Source organism: Dermacentor silvarum, chromosome 2 (assembly GCF_013339745.2).
Source record: "Dermacentor silvarum isolate Dsil-2018 chromosome 2, BIME_Dsil_1.4, whole genome shotgun sequence".
NCBI classification, from domain to species: Eukaryota; Metazoa; Arthropoda; class Arachnida; order Ixodida; family Ixodidae; genus Dermacentor; species Dermacentor silvarum.
The window spans coordinates 30,847,243-30,873,117 of NC_051155.1; the positions used below are offsets into that span (position 1 = coordinate 30,847,243).

The 25,875-nt window shown below is 44.0% G+C and overlaps 1 protein-coding gene across 1 annotated transcript in view; it reads left to right on the top strand.

Moving 5' to 3' along the window:
- The first annotated feature begins 1,631 nt into the window (after positions 1-1,631).
- The window catches only part of LOC119441404 (tRNA (uracil-5-)-methyltransferase homolog B), a 52,570-nt gene continuing 28,326 nt past the window's right edge, over positions 1,632-25,875 (top strand). The window contains exons 1-6 of the mRNA XM_037706029.2: positions 1,632-1,878; positions 4,598-4,801; positions 11,137-11,191; positions 17,842-17,964; positions 19,412-19,511; positions 25,324-25,397. Of these exons, the coding sequence (XP_037561957.1) occupies positions 1,766-1,878; positions 4,598-4,801; positions 11,137-11,191; positions 17,842-17,964; positions 19,412-19,511; positions 25,324-25,397 (669 nt within the window). The 5' untranslated portion in view covers positions 1,632-1,765. The remainder of the gene's footprint in view (positions 1,879-4,597; positions 4,802-11,136; positions 11,192-17,841; positions 17,965-19,411; positions 19,512-25,323; positions 25,398-25,875) is intronic.

Genomic DNA, 25,875 nt, shown 5'->3' on the forward strand with positions numbered 1-25,875 from the left:
CGCTACTTACACGTGAAACGTTACTCCAGACTTTTGCTTCGCACGATTCGTGTATCCGAAGCCGACGCAGGCGTGCACCATCCCGTTCAGCGGAGCTTGGATGTTCCCTTACAAACGCATAACTACCGCTCAGGATACCGTAACTAAGCATTAAGAGTGGATAAATGCCGCAACTTCCGAACTACCGCAAGGGCCCAAGCGGCGCAGCTACGTTTTCTGCCCGGAGCAATATGGCGGTCGCCGGCGTCAGCCGCGGCGCGGCATCTCCACTACAGAAGTTTTTTTTATAACCTCCTTGATGAGAACGTTGTAGAGCAACATCAAAAACTACCGATACAGCTTTCTGTTGCTCAACACGTACTACATAAAAGTGTTTTTCCGGGCGTGAAAGAAGCCCGCAAATGCAGGCAAAGTGCCTCGAGCGGCCAGTCGCGCGGCAATTCTGCGTCTATTCGCGGGTTTCTTTCACACTCAGGAAAACGCATTTATGTAGCACGTATTGAGAACAGAAAGCTGTATCGGTAGTTTTTCATGTAGCTTTACAACTTTCTCATTGACACTTTGATAATTAGGACAGTACTTCTCGAGTTAGATAATTGATTACAATTAGCCAATTAAATCTCAGTAACGAAAAAATTACCGGCGGCTACTCCACTGACTGTACTGGAAACAATAGGCACTAGGTTTGCTTCGCGTAACGCCGTTCCTCTTTTTTAAAATCGTGCTGCGTGATAGCTGGGGCACCCTGTATATGTCTATGGGCCCATTCCCACTTGCGACTAGGCGAGGTCGCGCGACCAATTGCGACTGGCGACCAGAAAACTACTCAAGACGAACGATGTTCACACTTACAAATGCGACCGACGAGTCGCTAAACCGCAATGTATCACGATATGCCGTTCACGTCTGCTTGAAATGTCATCGCCGCGTAAAATAAGCGTCTGCGTATACGGACGTCCTGTTCAAGCTTCGCATCTGATTGGTTCAGCTGTTCTGCGACTGCGGTCGCGCGACTGAAAAATCGAGCAGTGAGCGACTGGCCCGAAACGGTCGTATTTCGAGAAAAGCGACCATTTGCGACTACTTGCGACTGGTCGCTTTGCTACCAACTTGGTCGCTAGACCTCGCCTAGTCGCAAGTGTGAATGGGCCCTATGTCGAATGCACGGTCGCTAGCAGAAGACGCACTTGACTACGACAGCAAAATTGAAGACGTTGTGTTGTGTAATCCATACCTCAAATATATATGTGTGGCAAAATGGTGTAAACATAAATTCGCAGTTGAAATAAAGCTCTAGTTTAACAGCGTACTATACGCAATCGGCCTTGGCGCTCGCAGCGAAAGTACGTCGGATATGCCGCGGAGCGCACAGCGCACCTCCGCATAGCGCCCTAGCACAATTTTTCCACACTCGGCGCCTCAGCGGGAGAGCGCCGTTCGGCCTACTCGGCCATTGTCTAGTACGCTGCGCCGTGCTCCCTATTGGGAAGCAGAAATAAGCGTAATTTTCTTCTTCGATAAAATCACTACTACTACGCTCTAGTTTCTGTTAACGTTGCTCCCTCTCGTGTTTTTCCACGAATGTTCTCTTCTTCGTCGTTCTTTAGGCGAATCATTCCATAATCAGTTGGCAACATTCTACAAAAACACGTGCGGGTTGTGTTTTGCTTTTGATGTGGTGCGGGTGCGTCTCTTCGTGTGTACTCGGCCGTCGAGTTTAGGAATGTGCACTCAACTGTAGGTGCGTGCCAGCATTCTGACGAACATGGACTCCTTGAATAGGCTGGTCGTTCTTATGAGAACAGCCGGGAAGGTTTCTTGCGGCAAGACACCCACGCGGTTGCACGTAGAGCGGTGGCTTCGCACGGCGGCGCGAAGGTGAGAAGGCGAGCCGCGACGTTTCAAATTTATCTGTACGCATTCGTTTTGATTGTCAGAGCGGAAAAACATCAGTGAAAAAGAAGAAACTGACGTGATCGCTTGCGTTGCATAATTTTTTTCCTTTCGTCATGATACTTTCGCGCTGTGATTACCAAAATCCCGTCAAATGTTTTTTGTAGCGGTATCTGTAATGAGCTGGCTAATTTGTACGTACTGTGCATCAATCAATAGACCGTGCTACAAAATTTAGCTACTGTACACAACCTCCGTAGTTGCTTTGGGTACCTGCGGGGAGAATGCTTAAATGCTTGTGACTCGTAACACGAAAAAACAAGAGGACGGTACTGACTAACTTATATTAGTTTGTTTTGTATTTGGAAACTTGAAATAACTTTTACGAGTCAGTAACTTGTCCTCGTTAAGTAAGTTACTTGTAGGTAAGTTACGTAAGTGTGGGATATCATCACACCAGTGCCTTCGGCTGCGCTGTCTATCATGAAAAGCCTGCCGAGACTACAGATATTATATGCGTAGGGAATGACAGAGGTTGTGTTGATTAGGTTGATTAGGTTAATTGTGTTGATGTGAGTAAAGGTTCACTTGAACCTAGATTATGTAGAGCCTATCGCAAGAAATTGAACACTAGTTTGCTGTTGTCGGCAAGGCGCAGCCGGACTCACTAATTAAATATTGTGTATTGCAATCTTGCTGGCAGCAAATAGCCAATAACTGTGTTGGTTTTTATTAGATTACAAAACCTGCTGAAGCTAAATAAGATGTACGTATTTCGCCCGAGCAAACTTATTATTCTTTTCGGAGAATAAAATAAAAATAAGAAAGCTAGAAATGAAAGTATAAATTTAAATATGCAAATGTTTTTACATTTTGTTTCTGAACTACCGTAGCGTGAAACTACCAGAGCCATGTAAAATGGTACCTCAGAAGTGCTGTACAAGCGGTTAAAAGCTGAGCTTTACAAAATATCACAATCAAGTTTAGCAGCTATGTGAACTATATTTTGTAAGCGTAATATTGGTCCAAGTACATAAATTGTAGATATAAATTTCACATGGTACCATATTAGTTTATGCATTATTTATAAGAAAAGACTGACCACATTTGTTTTGCAAAGATGAAAGTGATCATTACTCCAGACTCATGCTTTCTGCAAGATTTCTATGACTGGAATGTACTTCGAAATATTAGGCATCATACTACTATGCCCAATGTTAGCGGCATGCGAATTCCATTGCATGAAGGGCCCTATGCCTTGATCTGTTCGACGTTGGTCATCACTGACTGCCTTGTTTGAGCCATGATAAATCTGTACGAGCTCCAGCACACCGTGAAATACGATTTTGCATTGCTTGTTGTGTTGCTTCGAGCCACACCATATTGCATCGTACCATGGGAGTTGTGACTATGCCACTCAACTGGACTGTATTCATGCCTCATATTTCCAAACTTGTGCTTACAAATGAAATGCTACAAAATTTAGGTATTATTGTGACGACCACTGCGTTCGGCTATGTATTAAAGTGACGCAGAGAAAGAGTGGTTGACTGTGAAAGCAAAAGCCTGCTCAAGGAACATTCTGGCCCAAGAGCGACACCTGAATATTGGGCAGCAATAGCGGTAGGGGAGGCTAATAAAGTGAACGTGCCGGCTAGATGGTTGAACATCTTGAACTAGGGAACAGCGTGAAAGATGAGGACACAGCAGAAGCACACATAGCGCTGACTAACAACATTGTTAGTTAGTGCTACGTGTGGTTGTTGTGTGCTTGTTCTGCATCCTCATCTTTCACGCTGTTCCCTAGTTCAAGGTAGGGGAGGAGAAGTGACAAAAGGAGACAGAAATAATCTAACTGAGCACTGTTATATATGAAGTCGTTAGCTCAAATGTCTTTAAGGAAATGTTTAGCTGTATGATGTGCAAGCGAGAAAATATGTCTAATAAATAAATAAATAATAGGCAACCTCAGCAGTGCCTCCAGTGAGGTGCCTAGATTGTGTGGATTGTTTCGCTCCTCAACCGGTGAAGTTTACACATACATAGCAGGAAACGCATTAGCTACTATGAACTTCCTGAAAACTTACTCTCGAAGCCTTTTATAACAAATACGCAGCTACAGCAATGACCTTTTCTCATGTCTTTAAGTGACACATTATACTCGAAAAACAGCAGTAAACTGTGTGATTTGAACTTTGAAGAACAACTATCATCTTGAGGGCAGGTATGCTATTTTTTTTAAATGCTGAACTCGGATTATTTTCTATATGTGCGACTTGCAAGTTACTTAGTAATTAGTATTCTACTCAACTACTTTTTGAAATGGAGCAAATATGTTAACACTCTACTTGGTTACTTTTTACCTGGTACTGAGTAACTTAATTAGTATTTCTGAATAACTTGTACATGTCTGATGGCTTGGACAAGGAGTCATTTGTAAAATAAATATGATCTCTCTCTTCCAAAACATAACTGTGCGGTTCAAATTCTGAAAATATAGTTCTGCCATCATTTGAGCCCTATGTTTAGATCTATTGCGTGCAGTTGTTGGAATATTTGAAGGCTTTGCTATTTTTCGCTTTCCTCGTGTTGTCTTGGCACAGTTAATCTGTCATTCAGCTGCCCTTTCTGCTTTCAAAGCCTGCATAAAAGTGCTTATACTCGATTCTTTAAAATTCTTTAAGCATTGCATTTCTGCTTGCAGAGTGGTTCCTCTGTTCGATGACAGCGATGCTGTGCCACCAAGTGAGCCACCCACTCAGCCAAAACAGCGGAAGGCTGCGGCTACTCCAGTGGTTTCTTCTGCAAAGCAGAGAGATTTGCAGGAGAAGGACAAAGAAAAGGAGGAGGCTCGCTTGAGGAAGCTGCGTGAGAAGTTTCGTGTTGATGAGGGCAACAAATACGACAAGTGAGCTTCTCAACATGCACAGCTGGACGTGTGTGTGTGCAACCTTTATCAGTGTGCGTGTCTGCCACATTTGTTTCATATAAAATAAATGCCACTAGAAATACGTTGTTTCGAACCCGAGCTCCAAGGTACGCTTAATGTTCACCGTTGATCTGGTCATTCGCAAATTGGCATGCTCTGTGTAATGGTTAATATAACAGGTGCAACCTTATGAAGCAAATTGAGTGATGAATACAGTTGAGTCCAGATACACGACGATAGCTTTGTTGCGCAAAATGTGCTTACTATATTAGAAGTATGTTATAAATGAACTTTCCTTCAAAACTACCGCTAAAGAACTGAACAAGACGCAGAAGAGGCGATTTACTACTAAAAATGACGTGCGCAGCGCTTACTGGCAGAAATTGGGGAGTTAAGCAAGTTTAAAACCAGATGATCATTCTCTTGAAGTTTGTCAATCTGTTTATATGGGGGGGGGGGTTGTAAGAGAAACCCTTAGCCAATGAGTATCACAGTTGGTTGGTCATTATCTGCACTGGAGGCCTCCATTACCAGAAGTTGTCACATTTATTAGTGCTTCATCACAGACATCTATGCCATCGTTAGCAGCAGCACTAATTGCTGTGACGGCAGCCCAAAACTGAGTTGAAAACCTCCCCAGAAAAAAAAGAGAGATAGATTACTCCACGTTGTCCAGGAGTGTCGACAGTTTGAGAGCAATAAAACCGTTAGAAATTCACCAACGATTATGATACTCCCTAATGTGAAATTTGAGTGCAGCTCTATACAGGATTTCATTTCGCGATATATTGGCTGGCACGAACAATCGGTCTTGTGCAGCACGTTGAAAATGGAGCGAAGTGTGGCGTGACTGCATCACTAAAGTGCAGATCACGAGAGCCAGCGCATGGGTGTCGTGTGGGCGCGATTTACAGCAGCCGCCGCCGCCGACAAACCTCTCAGACAACGCACGCTACTCTGGCGCCATCTCATAGCGATTTTCGTCACACTATGCTTTTCTTCTCACGCATTCACCATACACGCCTCCGCTTTCCGCCTCATGGTTCTGCTGCACCCTCCTCTCCGGTTTCCTCCTCGCACCTCATCGCTCTCGTTGCTTTTTTTCATCCTCCGCTGCTTGCTGCGTTCGCTCTCATCTTTCACTGTGCTCGTTCGCTCGGTTACAAGTGACGCCGAAGCTCGCCTCAGGAGTGGGTGCCTAAGAGCTGCTCTGTAAAAGAGGAAGGAACAAAAAAGGCAGCTTGTCTTACAGCGGTGATCAGTGATGCAGCCTCGCTCGTCGAAACAGTGCCGCTTTAAAACTCATTCCGTTTGTTTTAACCGAACTCAGCAGGCTAGCGGGGTCGTTACAAGTGGATGACTCTCTTAAAGACTACTTGGAAAACACTTTGGGTGTTGAGAAACAGTTCATAGTAGTTGGAAATTCACTCTATAAGGGACTGTTATAAGTGGGCTTGACGGTGTCTGTAAATACTTGCTTCACTTCTAACACTTGTAATGTTATGTTGCAAGTTCTGTCAGTGAGACACTGCCAGCACCACACAACAGTGTATGTATGGATAGCTCTTGTGAGATATACAATATGGTGATGCTGACCATATTTCTTTTTTTTGTTTACCCTGAAAGGCATGGGCATGACCAAAAGGAGTGGGTAAAAGAAAACAGTACGAGCACATGAACACAAGGACAGCAATAAGTAATAACACACAACACATAAATGGGCGACATACAAGATTAGCAAAATCAGCACGTTATTACTAGGGGTGTACGAATACCGAATCATAGCTTTCGAATTGAATATTGAGCCAAATTCTGAAAAAAAGCAAATATCGAATGAAATACTGTCAGACAATTTTGCACAATAAGCAAACAAACATCACATGACTGAAGAGGCTACCGAGAGCACACCCCTATCGCCTTGAACACATGCCCACAGTCTTGATATGGCATGACTGTTTGTATGATAGTGCGTAGCCTCCTATATACTTTCTGTGGCCGTGCATTCCTTTTAGTGGTGCCGTACAACCTCCTCGCCTGGTATCTTCAAATTTCACCCATTCTGGGCTGACAGCGCCCTCCCCAGAGGCACTGTCAAAACGTCAGCAAGCTGTGGCCGGTGCGTGAAAAATATGCAAAGGTAGCATGTGCATGTCTGCAGGCCTACTAAAATGTGACAAAACTTGTTTGCCTTGATAAAGCAGTGGTTTAGAATAAAGGATAAAATGAGTATAAAGCAGCGGGCTGTTCTACGTACAACATCGGCTGCATACCGCATCCTGAAAGCTCAGACTCCTAATTATTCTTGGCGTTTGATATGCGTCATTTGATCATGAACACGTGATCGTAATTTTTGGTTCATGACCTTGGCAAAAACAGGTTTCTCAATCCTGACTAAGTTTTCCCACACTCTGCGAACTAAATTTGCCCTGAAGGTAACAGATAACAATGGCATTGCCAAATTGTTTGGAGGAGCCGCTATCACGAACGATCTACAAGCTGTAGCTGCAAGTGACAATATTTGTGTTTGTGGCGCACTTTTCAAACTTCATATTGCTTTTTTGCCAGGCTAGGGTGTAATACATCTTCAATACGTAAAATTTTAAGGAAGCATCTTAAGATAAATTAGAACAATCTCCTATGCTCATTCCTTTCTTGTACACATATTTTTTTGTTGCAGACTGTTTGTGCCACTGTAACTGCTACTGGTGCTTAGATTCAGTAAAAATGTAGAAGCTCCGCAGAAGAAAGGCTGACTCTAGCCAGCATAGCGCTATAGCGTCATCTGCTCTATTCTGGCGTGACGGCCGGCACCCTGCACTATTCATGCTGATGGGCGGGAATGGAAGTATATAGGAGGCTATGAATTGTGTGATAGATTTCGCATGAAGAAGCCCTGTGTGCAAGCAAATTATCTAGTACTGCACTTTTGGACAAAGAGCTAACATACCTAGAGATGGTGGGCATGTGTGTGGGGCAATAGAGGCTGCGCTCTCTGATCTCTACAGTTTGGTTGTCATTTTTCTGGTAGTTTCAATAAAATGTAGTTGTAAGTCAGTGCTTGTGTGGGTTACATCCCTTCTTCGCTGGTGAGCCAGTGTATCTGGTTGAAATCAACGTGCACGGTGATCTGATCATGTGATTTCGTGCAGCCAGCGAAGACTGGTGCACTAAACACTCGCCACTCTCGCCTCTTCCACCAATCTGGCACACGCTCCCACTTCCTTTCCACTCTCAGGGGGTTTTTGCAGACCTCAGCTCTGTTCCTTTACAATGCTTTCACATTGAGTGTGTCATCTAGTGGTACTGCTGAGCGGTCAGCCAACATGCTGTGATAATGACTTGTGAAAGGCACTCAGTCTTAAGCCACGATGCAGGTCTGAAAGGTCAACTTTTGAATCAACATGCTGATTTTAACAAATTTGGCAGGATAGCTTGTTATCATCAGAACATGTGGTAAATTTCATTACCTCAGCTCAAATGGAGAAAAAGTTATGCTTGTCCCATTGATCAAGTGAATGTCACCTAAGGAAAACTATCATTTAAATAGATATAAAGATCAATACCATTTTTCTGAACAGATATCTTCTGGGCACCCTATAATACAGGATAGTGGCAGCCACTTGCAATTTTATGCCTTTTCCTGTAGAAACTGCATTACTTGAAAACTAAGTTTGTTTTTGTTTTTGTTTTGCTGTGATCCAGAAGTTTAGACTTTTTTTCTTGATAGGGAGCAATTGAGAAACTCAAGATGTCCATTCTCGTGTTGCACAGTAATTTTCAGCCTAAAAACAATTTTGCAAACAGTGTTCCTCATTGTATTTTCAGAACGATCGTTTTCCTAAAAATGCGAATTAGCCAAAAAGTGCCAACTGAGCAAAATTCAAAGATTTGAAAACACGCCATGTTATTCTCCGGGCAACGGCATTCAATCACATTCCCCTGCTGCAAAGGTTAGGCCTTCTCTTTCAACCAAACGCTGCTCAGCGTCAATTGCTTCTGTTTTGTGATGCTTTCTCACATTCCAAAGGTTTTCTGCATCGTAGACTTTGTGGCGGTCATGGTCCACCACACCACCCACCACCTGCTGATCACAACGAACTAGCTAAAAAATTCAGAGTAATATAAAGATGACCAGTGCTGACGATAACGAAAACATGGCTGGGCACAAAAACCCCTTGTGCAGGAAAAATGGAATGGCACGAGTAGCATTTACACTAATCCAAGCTTCAATATCGGTATTGCAGGCAATCCGGACCTGCCGTGGCCAATCACACGCCTTCCTTTCTTTTTTTCTCACTTTTTGTGCATTTTTTAATACTTTCAACAGGAAGGTCTCTCATCACTTGGAAGTGTGAATAATAACACTCTCTAACCAGTGAATTGAATCTAGCTCCTTTCCCACGCTCTACGGCGACATTTTAAAAACGGCGTTTGTACAAACTTTCGGCGGAAAAAAAAAAGTAATTTTCTTCTTTTCTGTTGTGCATATAATAGCCAAACTTGGCGAGGAGCTTATTCATATGTTTAGGAGTCCAAAACCAACAAAATGCAAAAGATATTTTTTCTGCTGAAAATCATGATTTTAGCCCCGCACCATGCAGAATGTTTTAACCATGCAGAATGCAGCACTAAAAAAAATCATCATCATCATCATCACAAGTCGCTGCTGATGGCACAAGTCACTGCATGGTGGCTTGTGTGCTAAACTGCAGTCATTGCAACCTTTCATAGGTGTGTCTTCATTGCCTGCACCATTTATTTGACATCCCCGTTCTGAAATGCTTGATTTCCAGCACTGTGGAATCCCTAACAAGCTTCAAGCTGGGCCCAGAAACCTTCTCTAGCCTTTGCCACAAATTAGTGCCTTTTGAATTGGATGCAAATGAAAGGGTTTAGAGTCCTATGAATGAAATTTGCAGTGTCACTTGGTTGATGCCACTAGCTGCTCTGAGCATGACTACTAACAGGTATAGGACTTTAGCGCCTCAAAGTGTCCTTGCTGCTTTCAATGACAGTTGCTACAAAAGTATTGTTATTTAATCTGCAGAGCTGAGACTGTAGTGCCTTTTGGTGGGTCAGAGTGGAGAGGTTTAAGGTGGCGGTCCCACTCCGGCGGCACGAGCCCCCCGTTTTCAGTACTTTTGGAGTAACCGTGGCGGCTCTTCCACTTAGGATATAAAGTTGTGGTATATACCATAAAAAGCTTAATTCTTGTAGATTCCAACTATATTTAACATAAGGAAATTGATTAATGTGATTTAAAAATAAATGTTCAAGAACAAGCATGAGATACATGGTTTTTGCGAACTGCGTCTCACTTGTGACCATATTTAGAATAAACTACCGCACTTACTGCATTGCGGCTTGCTCTGTAGCTTTAGGACATATTTATCTAGTTCCTAGACGTAGCAAAATAATTTTGAATTTTTGCTTTTTGGATAATTTGCTTTTGAAGATTGCCAAATATCGCAATCTTCTGTTGTAAACAGCCCGGCAACTACATGCTCAAGGAAGCTAAATTTTAGGTAAAGTAGAGTTCAAGGAATTTCCATTTAGGACGTAAAATTTCATTCATGTACCTTTATTAGTTTTAAACCGCAGCTTCGTAGCTTTAGTACCTTCCCGCAAAAATGAGAAAAAATAAAACCAGAATTCTAAATATTGCTTAATTTCTGCCACATTATTAGGAAAACTAATAAAGTTACATGAATGAAAGTTTGCGTCCTAAATGGAAATTTCTTGAACTCTACTTTATCCAATATTTAGCTTCCTTGAGCATGTAGTTTCTGGGCTGTTTACAACAGAAGATTGCAATATTTGACAATTTTCAAAAGCAGATTGTCCAAAAAGTAAAAATTCAAAATTGTTTTGCTACGTCTAGGAACTAGAAAAATATCTCCTAAAGCTACAGAGCAAGCCGCAATGCAGTAAGTGCGGTAGTTTGTTCTAAATATGGTCACAAGTGAGACACAGTTCGCCAAAACCATGTATCTCATGCTTGTTCTTGAACATTTATTTCTAAATCACATCAATCAATTTCTTTATATTATATATAGTTGGAATCTGCAAGAATTAGGCTTTTTCATGGTATATACCACTACTTTATATCCCAAGTAGAAGAGCCGCCGCGGTTGCTCTAAAAGTACTGAAAACGAGGGGCTCGTGCCACCGGAGTGGGACCGCCACCTTAAGTGGACAGGCCTTTGCTGTGAAGTTAGCACTCAGTGACACACGACCCAACAGCTAAGTGCACCTATTGTGTGCACCATATTTCCTTGCTGTTGGTGCATTAAGTGTGGCATGTATTTGTGCAGGCTGGCTCATTCTGTGACACCACTGTGGCGGCATCCTTACAGGAAACAGCTGATGGTGAGCTTTGTCCGTATGCGCTTCAGTGTGTCCAGAACCCCACCCCTTGTCTCCTGGGTCCTTGCTCTTTTGGATGCATAATGTCATGTAGCGTGTTTTTCAACTGCAACTTACATTATTTTTTTCATAAATGTGCTTGGTAACACTGGTTAACCTCTGGTGAAAATGTGCAGCGTTTAATGGAAGCAATGTCAAAGAATAAGCTGTCATAGCTGTCAATGTTCACTATTAGGCAACGTTGCATTCTTTGTATCTATTGCAGTTTTTAAGAGAACAAGTAGGAGGCACCACATTTGGTGCTACTTTCAAACAAAGGGGAACTATTTGTGGTGAAGCATAAGCTTATCTTTCAATGCTGCATTTTCCTGGCAGCAGCTTCTGACCTTGCTGTTTGGTTGGGAGGTCAAGAGGTTCTTCAAAAGGAATGTTGAGGCAGTAGTATCCTTCCCATGATCTCTGTGTGAAGTACACCCTGCAGTCATGCATGTCTTTGTTCCTGTGGTGGGGGATAACTTTTTTTGTTTAGTGCTGGGACACAGTGGCATCTTCTCTTCATGCCTGTGCAAACTGTTGAGGAACTATTTCATAGAGCACATAAGCACAGAGATTCTGTGCGCCACATTTTCCTAGCACAAATTTCTTTTGGATTCTTTGCTTGTAGGAAACTGCCTCTGACAGATGAACTTATTATTTTTTATGAAGATCATGCTAATTTGTGCAATTTGTCAAATGATGACTTCGCCGAAGCCAGTGCTCACATATTTGTCTGTTTCATCCTCCTACAAAGTGCTCACAACACAGGGAGGAAACAAGAGGCTTAGTGGTGGAACAGCTGCGCCAATTGCGCAAAGAGTAGTCCTCCTTGCCGTCTTGCTCCAAAACAGCATTTTAGTGGAAAACTGCATCTGGCCTGCGTCAAAGAAGCAGAAGAATTGAAGGTTCATTCCATTCATGCTAGTAAAACTAGTAAAGCTCTCTAAAACTCAGTAATAGAACTCGAACCAAACATAAAGCATGCAATCATCATCTCCCCGCAGGTCAGCAGAGTGGGCATAGCTACGAATATAATCAATGCCATCTTTGCAACCCTGCACAATCTGATGAGCATATACTATGGTTGTAATTTAAACAGCTTTCACATGTTCCAATGCACAGTCATGCTAGACAAATTTTACATGTTAGAAGTAAAGAAAGCTCAGAACGTCTTCGCTGTAACTTCGATTTAGTCACACATCCTTTATGGCGTTGGTTTTGCTCACACGTCCTTGTGCCGCTATTTAATTTTTTTTTTCCTTGCTTGCTTGAAGTGCGACAAGTGTCTGTTGGAAGGCCAAGTGATAGAAGTGGCTTTGTACCTCAATATACGCATCAGGAACACCATTCTATTAAAAATTATTGAATCTAGTTCAGTAATTTTTATCCCAAATGCCACTGCTATATTTATTGATTACTTTAGTTACTATCGAGACTGCTGGTGCATAGATGCACATTGGACGATAGATGCACATTGGACGCTGAGCCAGATCAGCTTTTTGCCACCGCCATGATCTGCAATAAAAGGTCAAATGGCTGTTCCACCACTGGAGGCTTCAAACCCTTAGTGTTTGTCAGCAGAAAATGGGTAATTTCAGCCAAGCTGTGGCAGTATTTATTTTATTGTCAGCGTTAGACATTTATAAAGGTATTAGTGACCGGCCTTTGTTATAGCCTTTTGTCTGAACCAGTTGACTTTTTTCAGCGATTGGGCATAGGATCACGCGTTAGGGCTGCACTGGCGGCCGTAGAAACCTATAACAGGTCCAAGGGTGATCTGCCAGTAACTACCGCTACCTAGTTTGTACATTTACTGAACAAGGCGGTGGAAGCACACATGTAGGCAAAAAGCTCCAAACTGAATTCACAGGATAGAGCCTAATAAAGCAGCATTGCACAATTACATGCTGTCAAGGTTGCACGTGCAGTATCTGCACTTTTCGATGGTACGCAACACACATCGGGCTGCATGACGATCAAAAGCAAAATGCTCCTGCCGTCTCAACCTTTGTGGTATTTCAAGTGTATATTATTTCAATGAAGCACAACACAGGGCAAAAGAAGTAAATTTTTCATACCGCTGGCATTGTGAAAAGCAACAAAACATTTTTTTCTCTTTCCAGACTGCTCAATTGTTAGGATGTTTTTGTGACCTCTTGGCAGTCCAAAAGTTGATCAGCGACTGTATTCATAATCAAATTTGACTCTGTGCGGTAATGTTGCAATTAGAGGTGGAAGTCGTATCACAGAGACAAACCCATGACATGATGTAGAGGATTCTGTAACATTCCAGTGTAAAGCTGGGTGAAGTTGATAACAGCTGTGCTCCACGTCTTTGCTGGTAAAAGCAAGACTGACTTCCTCTTTTACCCCACAATAAGCTGCGTTACATGGAGGTTTGTCTTTGTGCCAAGACTCCCACCTACGAATGTGAAATTAGCCTGTGTCAAATTTGATCACGAATAACTGGGAACAAAAAAATTACCCCATCTCCCGCTAAATGGAACCATGTGTGGATGCAAAGCAGCGGGGAGATAGCTTGAGCGGGAGATGGTTTTGCGTCAGTGGCCCGAGCGCTCATCGCGGCGCTGCACAGGAGAGAGAATGAGGCGCGCTCACTCCGTGATTTTCATACCGCGGAACTACTGTGGTGCCCCCAGCGGAGTATGCAGCTGTCGCACCACCTGTCGAGTGCGCCGCTCCGGATTCCTAGAGGAGAGAAAGGGGGGAGCGTAGGAGAGGAGAGAGAGGAGGAGGGGACGCGCGTGCGCTGTGGGGGTGTGGGACGCGGGCGCCGCTCTGTAGAGTATTCCTAGAGGAGAGAAAGGGGGAGCGTAGGAGAGGAGAGAGAGGAGGAGGGGACGCGCGTGCGCTGTGGGGGTGTGGGACGCGGGCGCCGCTCTGTAGAGTATTCCTAGAGGAGAGAAACAGGGGAGCGTAGGAGAGGAGAGAGGGGGAGGGGACGCGCATGCGCTGTGGGGGTGTGGGATGCGGGCGCCGCTCCGTAGAGGATTCCTAGAGGAGAGAAAGGGGGGAGCGTAGGAGAGGAGAGAGAAGAGGAGGGGACGCGCATGCGCTGTGGGGGTGTGGCACGCAGGCACCGCTCTGTAGAGGATTCCTAGAGGAGAGAAAGGGGGGAGCGTAGGAGAGGAGAGAGAGGGGGAGGGGACGCGCATGCGCTGTGGGGGTGTGGGTCGCGGGACAACAGACGGAGCCGCCGGCAACAAATGCTTCACATTTAAAAGCACTCTAAAGAATCAAAAAAGTCTTTGAATATGATCATTTTAAAACTTCTAAACATATACCGTAAACGTCGAATCAAATTGAAAAAGAAGTTTTTTTTATACATTTGCCGATTCTACAATGTCACAGCAAATGTGTTTGTCAAGGCACATAAATCATCTATGCAAGCAACTACAGTTGACTTCCATTAATTCGACCCTGACGGGACCGATCAAATTTATCCAATTATCCGGTGGGTTGAATTAGACAAGATGCATATAAAACGCCAAAACACACCACTGATTCATTTGCCAGTATTTGCCCGACTCTAACACGCCCTCGAATCAAATGCACGTCCCCGCTTTCTATGTGTACAAAGTAGAAAATTATGATTGAAATGACATTAGAGCTCCTAAACAAAGTAGAAATCTAACCAGCAGCTGGTTATTTAGCGATAAAAGTTGTTGCAAAATGGCATTCGATTTCCTAATTTCACCTTACCCACACGAAGAAGGGAAACAAAGGGGCTTTATTTTTTTAATCACGACCATATAAAGCCAACAGACAATGAAGCCAAGGAAAGAACAGGGGTAATCAGCTGCTGTTTAAATTGAAATGTAGAAAATAATGAGGAAAAGGGAAAGTGGACGAAACGGTAACTTGTCGCTGGTGGTAGACAAACCCACAACCTTTGCATGAAGCATGCGTTGCAGTGCCAATTATGCTACGGCGACAGCCATCAATCCATCCACTAAATTGGGTATTAATGTGTACTAGATTCAGCCCTGGGAGTGTTAGCCAGCGCTACTCAGGGCCATAGCAGGCAGATGTGGACCAACCTTTTTTTTTTGCACGATATTTTTTAAAGGCAGTTTTGCCCAATACTGTGAAGGGTGTTTTGGTTTCCTGTCCAATTGCAGCGCGCAGGCAATTCTCGGCCCAATTATCTTTGAAAAAAACAAAACAAAAAAGTAAGGTGCGTGTTATAATCGAGTAAATATTGTAATCAGACAATGTGAGCTACGGTTATAGGTTGAAAATCTTCCTAGGGCAGGCCGAAAATAGGCGTTTTTGTCTATATATTTATTTTGGGTGTGTTTTCAACGCATCCACTGTCCCCCGAGCTCCATGGAGACAGACACTGCCACTAAAGGGGTTGCTATTAGGGTCAGCATACGTCAACTAAAACACATTGCTGGGCTAGTTGGTGCATGATTGATTACCAGAATTGTGGTGCAGCAAAAGTCGAGGGACGACGCAAGCAGCATAGTCAGGCGCACTATGTACTAGTGAGCTCTCGTCTTTTGCTGGGCCATAATTCTGGTAATTAGTCACCATAAAGGTCAGGTGTATGCATTCTGACTGGTCAAGTACGAATTATCCAGTGAAGGCTAATTTTAGGATAGAAATAACGAAAGTTTGTGCTCATAGAAATGTACGGGTGCCAGCCAGGATCTTTGGCCGGGATCGAATTCACTTGAGTCAAATTAACTGAAGTCGTCTGTATTTGTGTAGCTAGTGTAGCTTTTTTATCAATATTACTGGTAAGTTTAATGTTGAAGGACCTGTATAATTTGTAGATAAATTTTGGTGTTGTGGTAATCCCGTGAGAATAAAGACATTAAAAATTATCAGTTCTATTAAGGAGGTGAGGGGGCACTCATAACCCAAGCCTCGGCTGTATTATCAATACACCTTTTGCTTCATGGAGTGCTTCATCTGAAGGATATGGTTATAGCCATGAGATAATGCTGAAAGTTCTCAAACGCCTCTGAAGTCTAGCATGTCCAAGTGCTTCCATGCTTTTCTAAGCCACTTGAATGCTTTTTAAGCACAACTTCAAATAACACTGCATCGTCACAGTCTACAGTGAGGACTGTGACAAAGCGGCGAGGTCATTTTTAGTGTTTAAAGTTATGAGCAAGCGACCACTTATTGCTTTCACATGGCTTGCCTACTTGAAAGGCTCCATATACAGTGTAGACCGCTTATAACGTAAGTCGCCGGAGTCGCGAATATTCCCACTATAAGCAGTACCGCACTATAACCAAAGCAACAATTTTCAAGGCCCGCACATATGCAAAACATGTGCACTGAGCCGCCACGTGTATGCGACAGTCAAGGAATCCGGCTAGAACGTTTGCATTTAATTTACAAACGAATCTCGTTAATTCGAATCAAATCACGCGGCGGCGCCTCCAACCGGCATTGCTCCGGCACCGCCATAGAGCAAAAGCTTAGGAGAGACCCCTCAATTTCGCGTGCGAAAAGAAAAAAAAAGAAAGAAAAAAAAACGCGGCGGAAATTTCACCCTCTCTCAAATGGCAAGGTCGCCGATTCTGCGGTGTGCCGGAACATGCGTGTACGTGCCGACGTCTCAGCCACGCTACCGTAGCCACGCGTCAAAAATGGCAGTGAACCCTTCTTTCCCCTTTATGATTCCTCTACTTTCTAGTCACGTGTTGACCTTGCGCGCTGCGGCTACGGCGCAGAGGGAAGGAGCGGCGCTGTCTCAGGCCGGCCAACGAAACTGCCCACGCCGGCAAATGCCCGCTTCCCGATAACGGCAGAAAACAAAACTTAGGGGAGCTGGCGCCGGGCCGGCTGGAGCGGCGGCGCCTGCACGGCGGCGGGCGCGCACGGTGACAGTCGAAAGTGAGAGAGCGACGAGGGAGGGCGAGGGGAGCCACCGAAGCGGCGGAGTTGCCGAGGTGCAATCTGCTTCCCTGCCGCCCTCCTCCCTCACATTCCAAGGTCTCCGCGTGCGCCCTTCGCCGTGCTGTGCCGGCGCCGCCCGCTCCGTGAAGTTTCGTTTACTGCCATTATCGTGAAGCGAGTGCTGGCTGGCATTGGCAGTTTCGTGGCCCTCGATCGCTATGCGCGCCGTGATATTTTACGACTCGCACTCGAGATTCTCGTTTCAGCCTCACTGGCTGTTCATTCGCACCACGTGTCCTTCTCCTCCACTTCGTCTCTCTTCCTTCCTCGAGCACTCCTTGGGGCGCCCGTTTGAGGGGAGCGTTCGCCGTCTCCGCTGACATCTGTACTCCCAGGCAGCCGCACTGTAACTGGTATTTCGTTTCCCGCAACTGCACTATAAGTGATGCGTGTATACATGGAGTGCTAGGGGGAAATTAACGGCAGTCTGAAAAGACCACACTATATCCGGTCCTGCACTATAAGCGGTTACATTATAAGTGGTCTATACTGTAATATGCTTTGGTTTCATAAACCTGTCCTGGAAGCTCATTTTACTGCTCCAAGTGCAAATGCTGCTCCAAAGTGGCATGGGGGAGTAACATCACTGTGTCTGTATGGAGCACACTGATGCTTGCCAGTGGTTTTATGAGCAGTGGATCATGGAGGGCGTATGAAATGAGGGGTATATGTTTCAGTTCAAGTACCAGGATGTGAGCAAGCACCTCCAGCGTCTGGGCCAACAGCTGCGCAAAGTTGACGTTGCATTTCCTGAGGACCCCAATGGCTTGCCCTGCCCTCTGCGGCCTGTGCTACCCTCGGTGAGCACTTCTGACTGCATGTTGAGGGAAAAGCGTGACAGCACTGTCAGGATCGTCACGCGTGCCTGCCACTTTTGCAGCACACTTGAATGTGACTAGTATGTGCACTGTGAGAACATCTTGGTGCAGCATGCATTCTATGTCTAATCATGAACCCAGGCAAGGCTGCATCCTTGTTCGTAATCATTGTGTCAGGCATAAGAAATCAATCGAAAAATAAATACTATGCTTGGTGTTTGATAAGGACATACAGCTTTTGGTGCCACTTGCTGAACCACAGCTCTTGGTGGTGTCATCTATGTGCTTTCTCCTGAGAATACTTTCTTCCTGCATGGCATAATGCGACAGCAGAACACCACAGTCACTGAGCAGCCACCATGGCAGATAGAAGATCCGTTGGCTTGCGTACAAACGAGTGGCAAGAACCAAAAGAAGCAGGCCATGTGAAGAAGACTGGATCTAGTGGTCTTGGTGCCCTAGATGCTGTAAAAATCATATATGAGCCAGTTAGTTGCCTTGTAATGCCGTTGGCATCTTGTGTGATGTCTGTAATTTCTCACAGTTCGCTAAACCTACAACCATTAACTGGAAAAGCACTGGCCAGCAGCTTCAATGCTTCATTACATGTGCATGTTCGTGCATGTTCATGAAAGTGCCGCAAGGGGCAGCATAACTGTAGCTTAGTTGGTAAGACGCCACACAAAATTCAGGGTTGTAAGTTTGAAAAGAACTCGTTCACAGGCTAGTTGGTACATTGTTCTTGAAAGCTGAGTTTGTGCAGTACAAATAAACAGGACAAAAAGGAACGTGAGCAACGTAGACGGTGCTGTTTTTCAACTACTTTAATTAGGAATCGCTACACAAACATTTATACCTGCAGACATCTTGTCAAACAAAATATACAAGTCAGAGATGACCATTGAGAAACTGCAGTTTTTTATATCACTAATATTTATGCAAGGGCTCTCATGGAGAGACATGCAAGAACAAAAACAGAAAGAGAGGTAGTTGAAGCAGCCCACATAAGGAAAGCTGGTGATCTCCACATGAGCGCCCCAAGCTTAAAAATTAGTGATAAACAACTGTAGTTTCTGATGTGTATTTGGTGTTTAATATCGTGTCTGCATGTATAAAAAGTTGATTTGACGATTCCAAAATAAAATAATTGGAAATCAGTGCCCGTATATGTCATTGGTGTTCCTTAATTTGCGCTGCACAAACTTGTTTAGGTTCGACTCCTAGTGTTGGTGCATTGCCTTCCACTCCTAAGCTAGCACATGATCTAAACTAACACATGAATGTGATCCCTTTGTGCAGTTTCAGTCCCTCTTAACCTTTTCCTATTCACAGTGGCTAGTAGCCACTTTTGTGCTGCGCTAACACCTGAGGGAGTCCATGCCTTAGCGGTGCAATGAGAGCCTGCTCGTGCGTGCTGTCCTCCTCGCAGCCCGTAGTGGAAGGCTACCGCAACAAGGACGAATTCTCAATCCGGCAAGGGCCCAGTGGCGAGCCCAAGACTGTGGGCTTCCTGGTTGGTAGCCCTGGTGGTAAGTTCAGCTGCCGCATTCGGTGCAAGTGGCTTCTAGCTGTGACAAATAAATGTGGATTGTTTGACTGTGAGTTATATACTCTACACTGGGATATTTATTCCTCACATACTTTCTCTGACTGTTTCATTTACTTCAAATGAGGTGTGCGTCAAGAAAATGTGCCATTCCCTTCAGGCACTGCACTTACAATTGTACACACCAAGACAATGCCTCAATATCAGAATATGTGTGACATACACACGCACTTACGTACATCTGATTGTGCATATGTTGCGAAATTCAGTGCAGTTACTCCCGTTAATTTGAACGCACTGAGAAGTCCCGGCGAGAAACCATACATTGCCATGGAACGACAACTTGTTTTGTTTGAACTCGAAAGCATGCTGCTTCGTTTAATTCAGTCCCCACCAATCTGCATCGGCTCCCCTCAGGCACGCAGCAGTTACTGTTAGCTTGAAAACACAAGAATTTCAGCAGATGATGCTACTGCTTTCAGAGGCTTGAAGCTGCCTCATACAAGTTCATTTTTCAGTGGCCAATGCTTCTGCCCATGAATCAATTCATTGCCGCTTGTATTGTGTTGTGTCACGCTGAGCCAGTGTTTGTTTAAACGTGTCGGGGCTCTATGCCTCATGCTTGTTGAGTCGTGCTTCAAGAGCAGGAAACAAAAACACACTAAAGCTTGCTTCCAGCAATACAAAAGATTTGAATTCGTTTATTTTGCTGCAGTTAATTCCACATTTCAGATAATTCAAAGAAATCTTGTGGTCCCACAATGGTTCAATTAATGGGAGTTGACAGTATTATGAGCTATGTGTGTTCTAGAGATAAAAAGTTGGAATGTAAACATCTTGGTATGTTTGCGGTGTCGCTATGTGGGCATGAAGTTGGTTGTGGTCTTTCACCCTTTTTCATTGATGATTTACTTCAGGCAAACTTCTCAAGTGGCTGCTAATTTTCCAAGCATGCTGAATGTTGAACTGTCAGTTATGCTTCGATGGACCCTTTTTGCGGAGTAGTTTGCTCTAGAGGAACGAGATCGTGCTTCTGGTGGGGCGCTAATGGTAGACAGTATGGGAAAGCCAAAAATCTAATGAAGTGGTGCAAATTCATAAAGGATTCAAACAAGGATGACCTATCTCCATTGTTGTTCACACATTATGTTAAGGTCATGGAAAGATGACTGGAAAACAGTGAATTAGGGTTTGATTTATCCTACATGCGTAATGGAGAAATGGTGCAACAGAAGTTTCCCTGGACTGATGTATGCGGACGACATAGTGCTACTGGCGGACTTACAGACACTCGAGAATATGTGTGGCAACGCAGTGACAAATCTAGACCTTAAGTTTAGCACAGATAAATCAGGAATTATGATCTTTAATGAAGAGACGAGTAATTATGCAGTGTCAATTCAACAGCAAGTCATACCCATAGTCAAGCAATATAAATACCTCGGCATAAAAATAAACGAAGGAAAGACTTACTCAAGCAAACACCAAGATAATCTGAAAATAAAGGGGAAGCGGAATACAGCAATAATGAAACACAGAGCACTGTGGGGCCACAATAAGTATGAGGTGGTGCGTGGAATCAGGAAAGGAGTAATGGTGCCAGCACTAATGTTCGCAAATGTCATTCTATGCTTAAAATTTGATATCTTGTCGGGGTTGGAAGTTAACCAAAGATTGGCGGGCCGGTTGGCTTTGGGAGCCCACAGTAAACCCACAAATGAGCCAGTGCAGGATGACATGGGTTGGGCCCCCTTTGAAGTCATAGAAGTGCAGAACAAAATTAGTTTTGAAGAAAGGCTCAGGAACATGGATGAAAATAAATGGGCGGTTAAGTGCACAAGTATCTGTACATGAAAATCGTGGACACAGAATGGAGGAAGAGGTCAAGGAAGTTGGCAACCAAGTACAAGATAATCGAAACTTTAAATAGACAACCAGGAGTCATCAAAAAGTGAGAGAAATAGAGACAGTGAATTGGATGCAAAGAGTGGAAACGAAAAGGGCAATGGATACTTACAAGAATGAGAAGAAAGAAATTAGAAGGGAAAAATCTATACGATAACACAAAGGGCAATGCCGTGCTCTTTGAGGCTCGAGCAGGTTGCCTAAGGACAAAAACATACTGGAGAAAATATTCGCAATAAGATGAGGCATGTGTATGCTGCAGCAAAAAGCCGGAAACCATTCAGCACATCCTAAAGGTATGCGAAGGGATTCACGTAGTGAGACTTGTTGGTAATGTACACCTTCCAGAAGCTCTTGGATTTAAAGTGGACAAAAGCATCAACTGGTCAGCAGTCGAGATTAAGCAAGATACGCTTAGAGTATCGGTGGAAAAAAGCGGGGAAGTAATTGATACGACCGGGTCCGTTACAGGCATAGGTAGTGGTACAAGGTAGATAGGGAAGTTTTGAGGAAGGGAAAAAAGATTAAGGAGATATATACAAATATGCTAGAATGAAAAGCATGTATAGCATACCTGAGTAACTCAAGCAGGACTATTTGTCACGGCCCTGTTTCATAGGGGATGCCAATAAATCATCATCATTGCACATTGCATCAAGCAAATGCAAAACCATTACTCTATTACCGCTTCTACACTGCGATCAGCTGTTGGGAATGCACCTGGGTGATCACCAATGCACTGTACTCCATTCATACTGCAAGATGTGGAATGGTAAAAGGAAGGCATGTGCAATAGTTGTCTGCAAAAATAGGGACTGGGATGCTAAGGAATGGGTTGTATCTGTGTGGCCAAATTCATGGGCCACTGCTACACAAGGACAGCCTGTGTTGCTGGCCCTTCGCAATTCATGGCTTTTGTCGAGGATAAAATACTTTACTCATGTGCCAGTGTGGGATTGCTAACCTCCAAAGGCCTTCGACCCTGGAAAGTGAGCTGGAGTGAGCACTGCTCATTACACAGATACTTGGGGAGTAGCGACATTTCCTATCATAATAAGTTTCTCGCTCATTATATACACACATCCACCCCAATTCACAATACTTATGCCTGCTATATCGCCCACATATTAAGAATAAGTGAATGGGCACACTCTTGGATCAATCTGCCCAAGCCGGGGCGACGGTGACTACATCGACAGCACACGAATGTACGAAGCTGAACGTTTCATAATTTCTTGACAGTCGTCAGAGTAAGCGAGTCACTAGCGATAATACGTCTTTGCTGCTAGCTATTGCAAAGTAAGGAGTTACCAAATCCTGACTGGAAGTTTATCACTGCCATTGAAAAGAAAGGTGTAAAATCATTGTACTCTACCGGTGCTAACATATGCAGCAGAAATTTTGATGCTAACAAAGAAGCTCAACAACAAGTTAAGGACCGCGCAAAGCGCGATGGAACGAAAAATGTTAGGCGTAACATTAAGAGACAGGAAGAGAGCGGTGTGGATCAGAGAGCAAATGGGGATTACCGATATTCTAGTTTACATTAAGAGAAAAAGTGGAGCTGGGCAGGCCAGGGTAGGGTAGATAACCGGTGGACCATTATAGTTACAGAATGGGTGCCAAAGGAAGGGAAGCGCAGTTGAGGACGGCAGAAAACTAGGTGCAAGTTGGAATCAGCTGGCACAACACAGGGGTAATTGAAGATCGCAGGGAGAGGCCTTCGTCCTGCAGTGGACATAACAATAGGCTGATGATGATGATGATGATTGCAATGTACAGAACATCTACGTACCAAGCCTTGTGCTCAGCAAGAACAAATCTATCCCGACAGAGCGCACACACGAGCGATTAGGCAGAAAATATGCTATCGGATAGTGGTCGCACTGAGGAACGTTACTGAGTCAAAAACATGCCGCTGCATCAGAGTGCGTGACAAATAAATGAAGAGCAAAAGACACTGATCTTGATTTAATTCAAAAGCGGTAGGTTTCCACAGCTTGGAAAACAATTTTAGTGCCGCTTCTAGTACAAGCACTGTATACATTGCTTGCAACGTTTGGATAAGGCATAATGAGCTCCGAAAGAGCTTACATGTCTTCTGCAGCTGTGGTGAAAGCTTTGTGTCATCCACCCACTCGCCGTCTATGCTATCCACTGAAACAAAGGTTTGCTCAGATCATGACCGATGTCATGCACATGCATTGTAAACACGGAGGCAACAGAGGCAGCCGAGGCAAGCAATAGATGTGTCACTACATGATCAAGCAGGGCGGCTGACGGGATCGCCATCAAAAGAGTTTATACCTGAAGTAGTACAGTCGAACCCACTTATAACGATCCCAGATATAGCCATCTATCGGTTATAACGAACACATTTCAGTGCTTTTACGATTTTTGACCCTCTCTATGGACACTGCTTCTAGATATAACGAAGGTTTTTTAAATCGCTGTACTGCTACAACGAACGCTTCAAACCCGGTCACGGTAAAAAGAGGGCGCATGTGAAGTGCCAAAGAACAGAAGTGCGACCAGAATGCTGCACCATATGCTACCGCCACGCAATGTTGCAAAGGGTTGACAAAGGGTTGGTGCAAAGTGCTGTTATCAGGAGAACACAGTTCGGTGATGCTTTGTTTGTTCAATTGCTGATAACAGTTCGCGGTAAGGTTTTACCTATCGGACATGCATTTTCTTTTCTGCCCGAAGCGACACAGATAATATACAGCTCTTGTGTTGCAGATGCGCAGCCGTAACGCCTAGGCCATTTAATGCGGAGACCATGGAAATTTGCGGCTAGGCGTGGGAATGCACCAGGAACAAAAATTACCATGAAAATTTGGTTTTTAAACCAAAGTGCTGCCGAATTGTAAAGATCTGATACCAGCTTTAGTGCGGTTAATTTTTGAGATTTTTTTAAGGGTGATTTCTTATATAACAAAATACTGATGGAACGACTACTTATTGTGGAGCTATTGAATTCATAATAAACAGGTTCTACTGTATTTTTGAAAGTTTAGATGTTGAGTCCACATTTGTTAATGCAAGAAAACCTGCTGAAAAAATTCTATTTCTTAAGCTCTTCGGTGGTGTGCTGTAAAATCCTGTAATTTTGTGACCACAATTGTTTATGAATCGGGATGTTTTATCATATTCACAGCTGCTGAATTTAATTTCTAGCTTGTGCCATCTGGCTCACTTGGGTCTCAAAAGCTGCTTTGCGGTTTTATTTTTTTTTCATTTCTGATTTTTCAAAAAAAATGCAGTCTTTTTTCAAAAGCCTTCTATGTGACACTGCAGTCACATGCATCCTTCAAGCAGGCCATTTGCATGATGTTTTATGCATCACTTCACATTCATCTCATCACTATATGTGATGTGCACTTTAACAGATGGGCACTTTAACGGCATGTTCAAACCTGGTAACGAAGACCGAATTCACACATTAGTATGCTGACACAGCTGAAGCAAGGCAAACATGACAAAGTGTCTTTAATGGCCTCACTGGCGAAGCCACTGCACTCCCCCTGGATTTTCAAAGTATGGTACTCCATTTCTGCGAGGCTGCAGATTCTCCATGCAGCATTTGAGAGGACTAGTGTAGCAATAGCTTGCACCACGTAGTTATATTAAATTCACTAAGTTTTAGGGGCCGGAAAAATAAATTGTCTGTTTTCAGCATAGTGCCCAGATTTCTTCCTTGAAAATTTCATGTGCCTTTAAACTTAATGACATTTTACAATGTTGAAATTCGTGTAAGTTAAGGGCAATTTTTTATTACAGTATTTTGTAATTACAGCTTTGTTATTGTTTTCAATGTACAAGACTACTCAGTGCCTGAAGGAACTATGTGGCTATACCATGGCAGTGTTGTGGCCTAATCTGTGCAGATCTGGACCATGTGGTGTGTGTCAGCCCCGAGCACATCGTCGTATGCAAGGATAGCCACAAGCGAGTAGCCAAGGTGAGTGTTTTTAGCTGCAGCCGGGGTCAGCTTGTAGAGAATGGGTTGTGATTTCCATGAGGAGAGCATGGAAGATAGTAGATGCAAATAGCACTGGACATTGACTAAAAGTTTACAGCAAACAATTCTAAGCTTTGATGAGATCTGCAGAACTGTGCAATCTTGTAGCATCAAATCATGCTCATGTACAGTGCTTGCTCTGTTTGCTCTGGCTGTCCCTCGTGCTGTTGTGCCGAAACCGCAGTGTATTGTCAAATAGTGTTCCACCTAGCCTACCTGTCTTCGTCATGTAATGTTTGCACAGGGCCCATTGTCGTGCTCTCGCGTAGTAGTTGAACATTGAGGTGCAGCTTGCCCTGTCAGCATCACCCTTCACCGACAAGTAAAAATGTGAGGCACACTAAAAGCGTCAACCGGCCTCCTTACAAGGGACCTCATCATCTATACTGGCACTTCGTTGGCTCATACCTGAAATAAA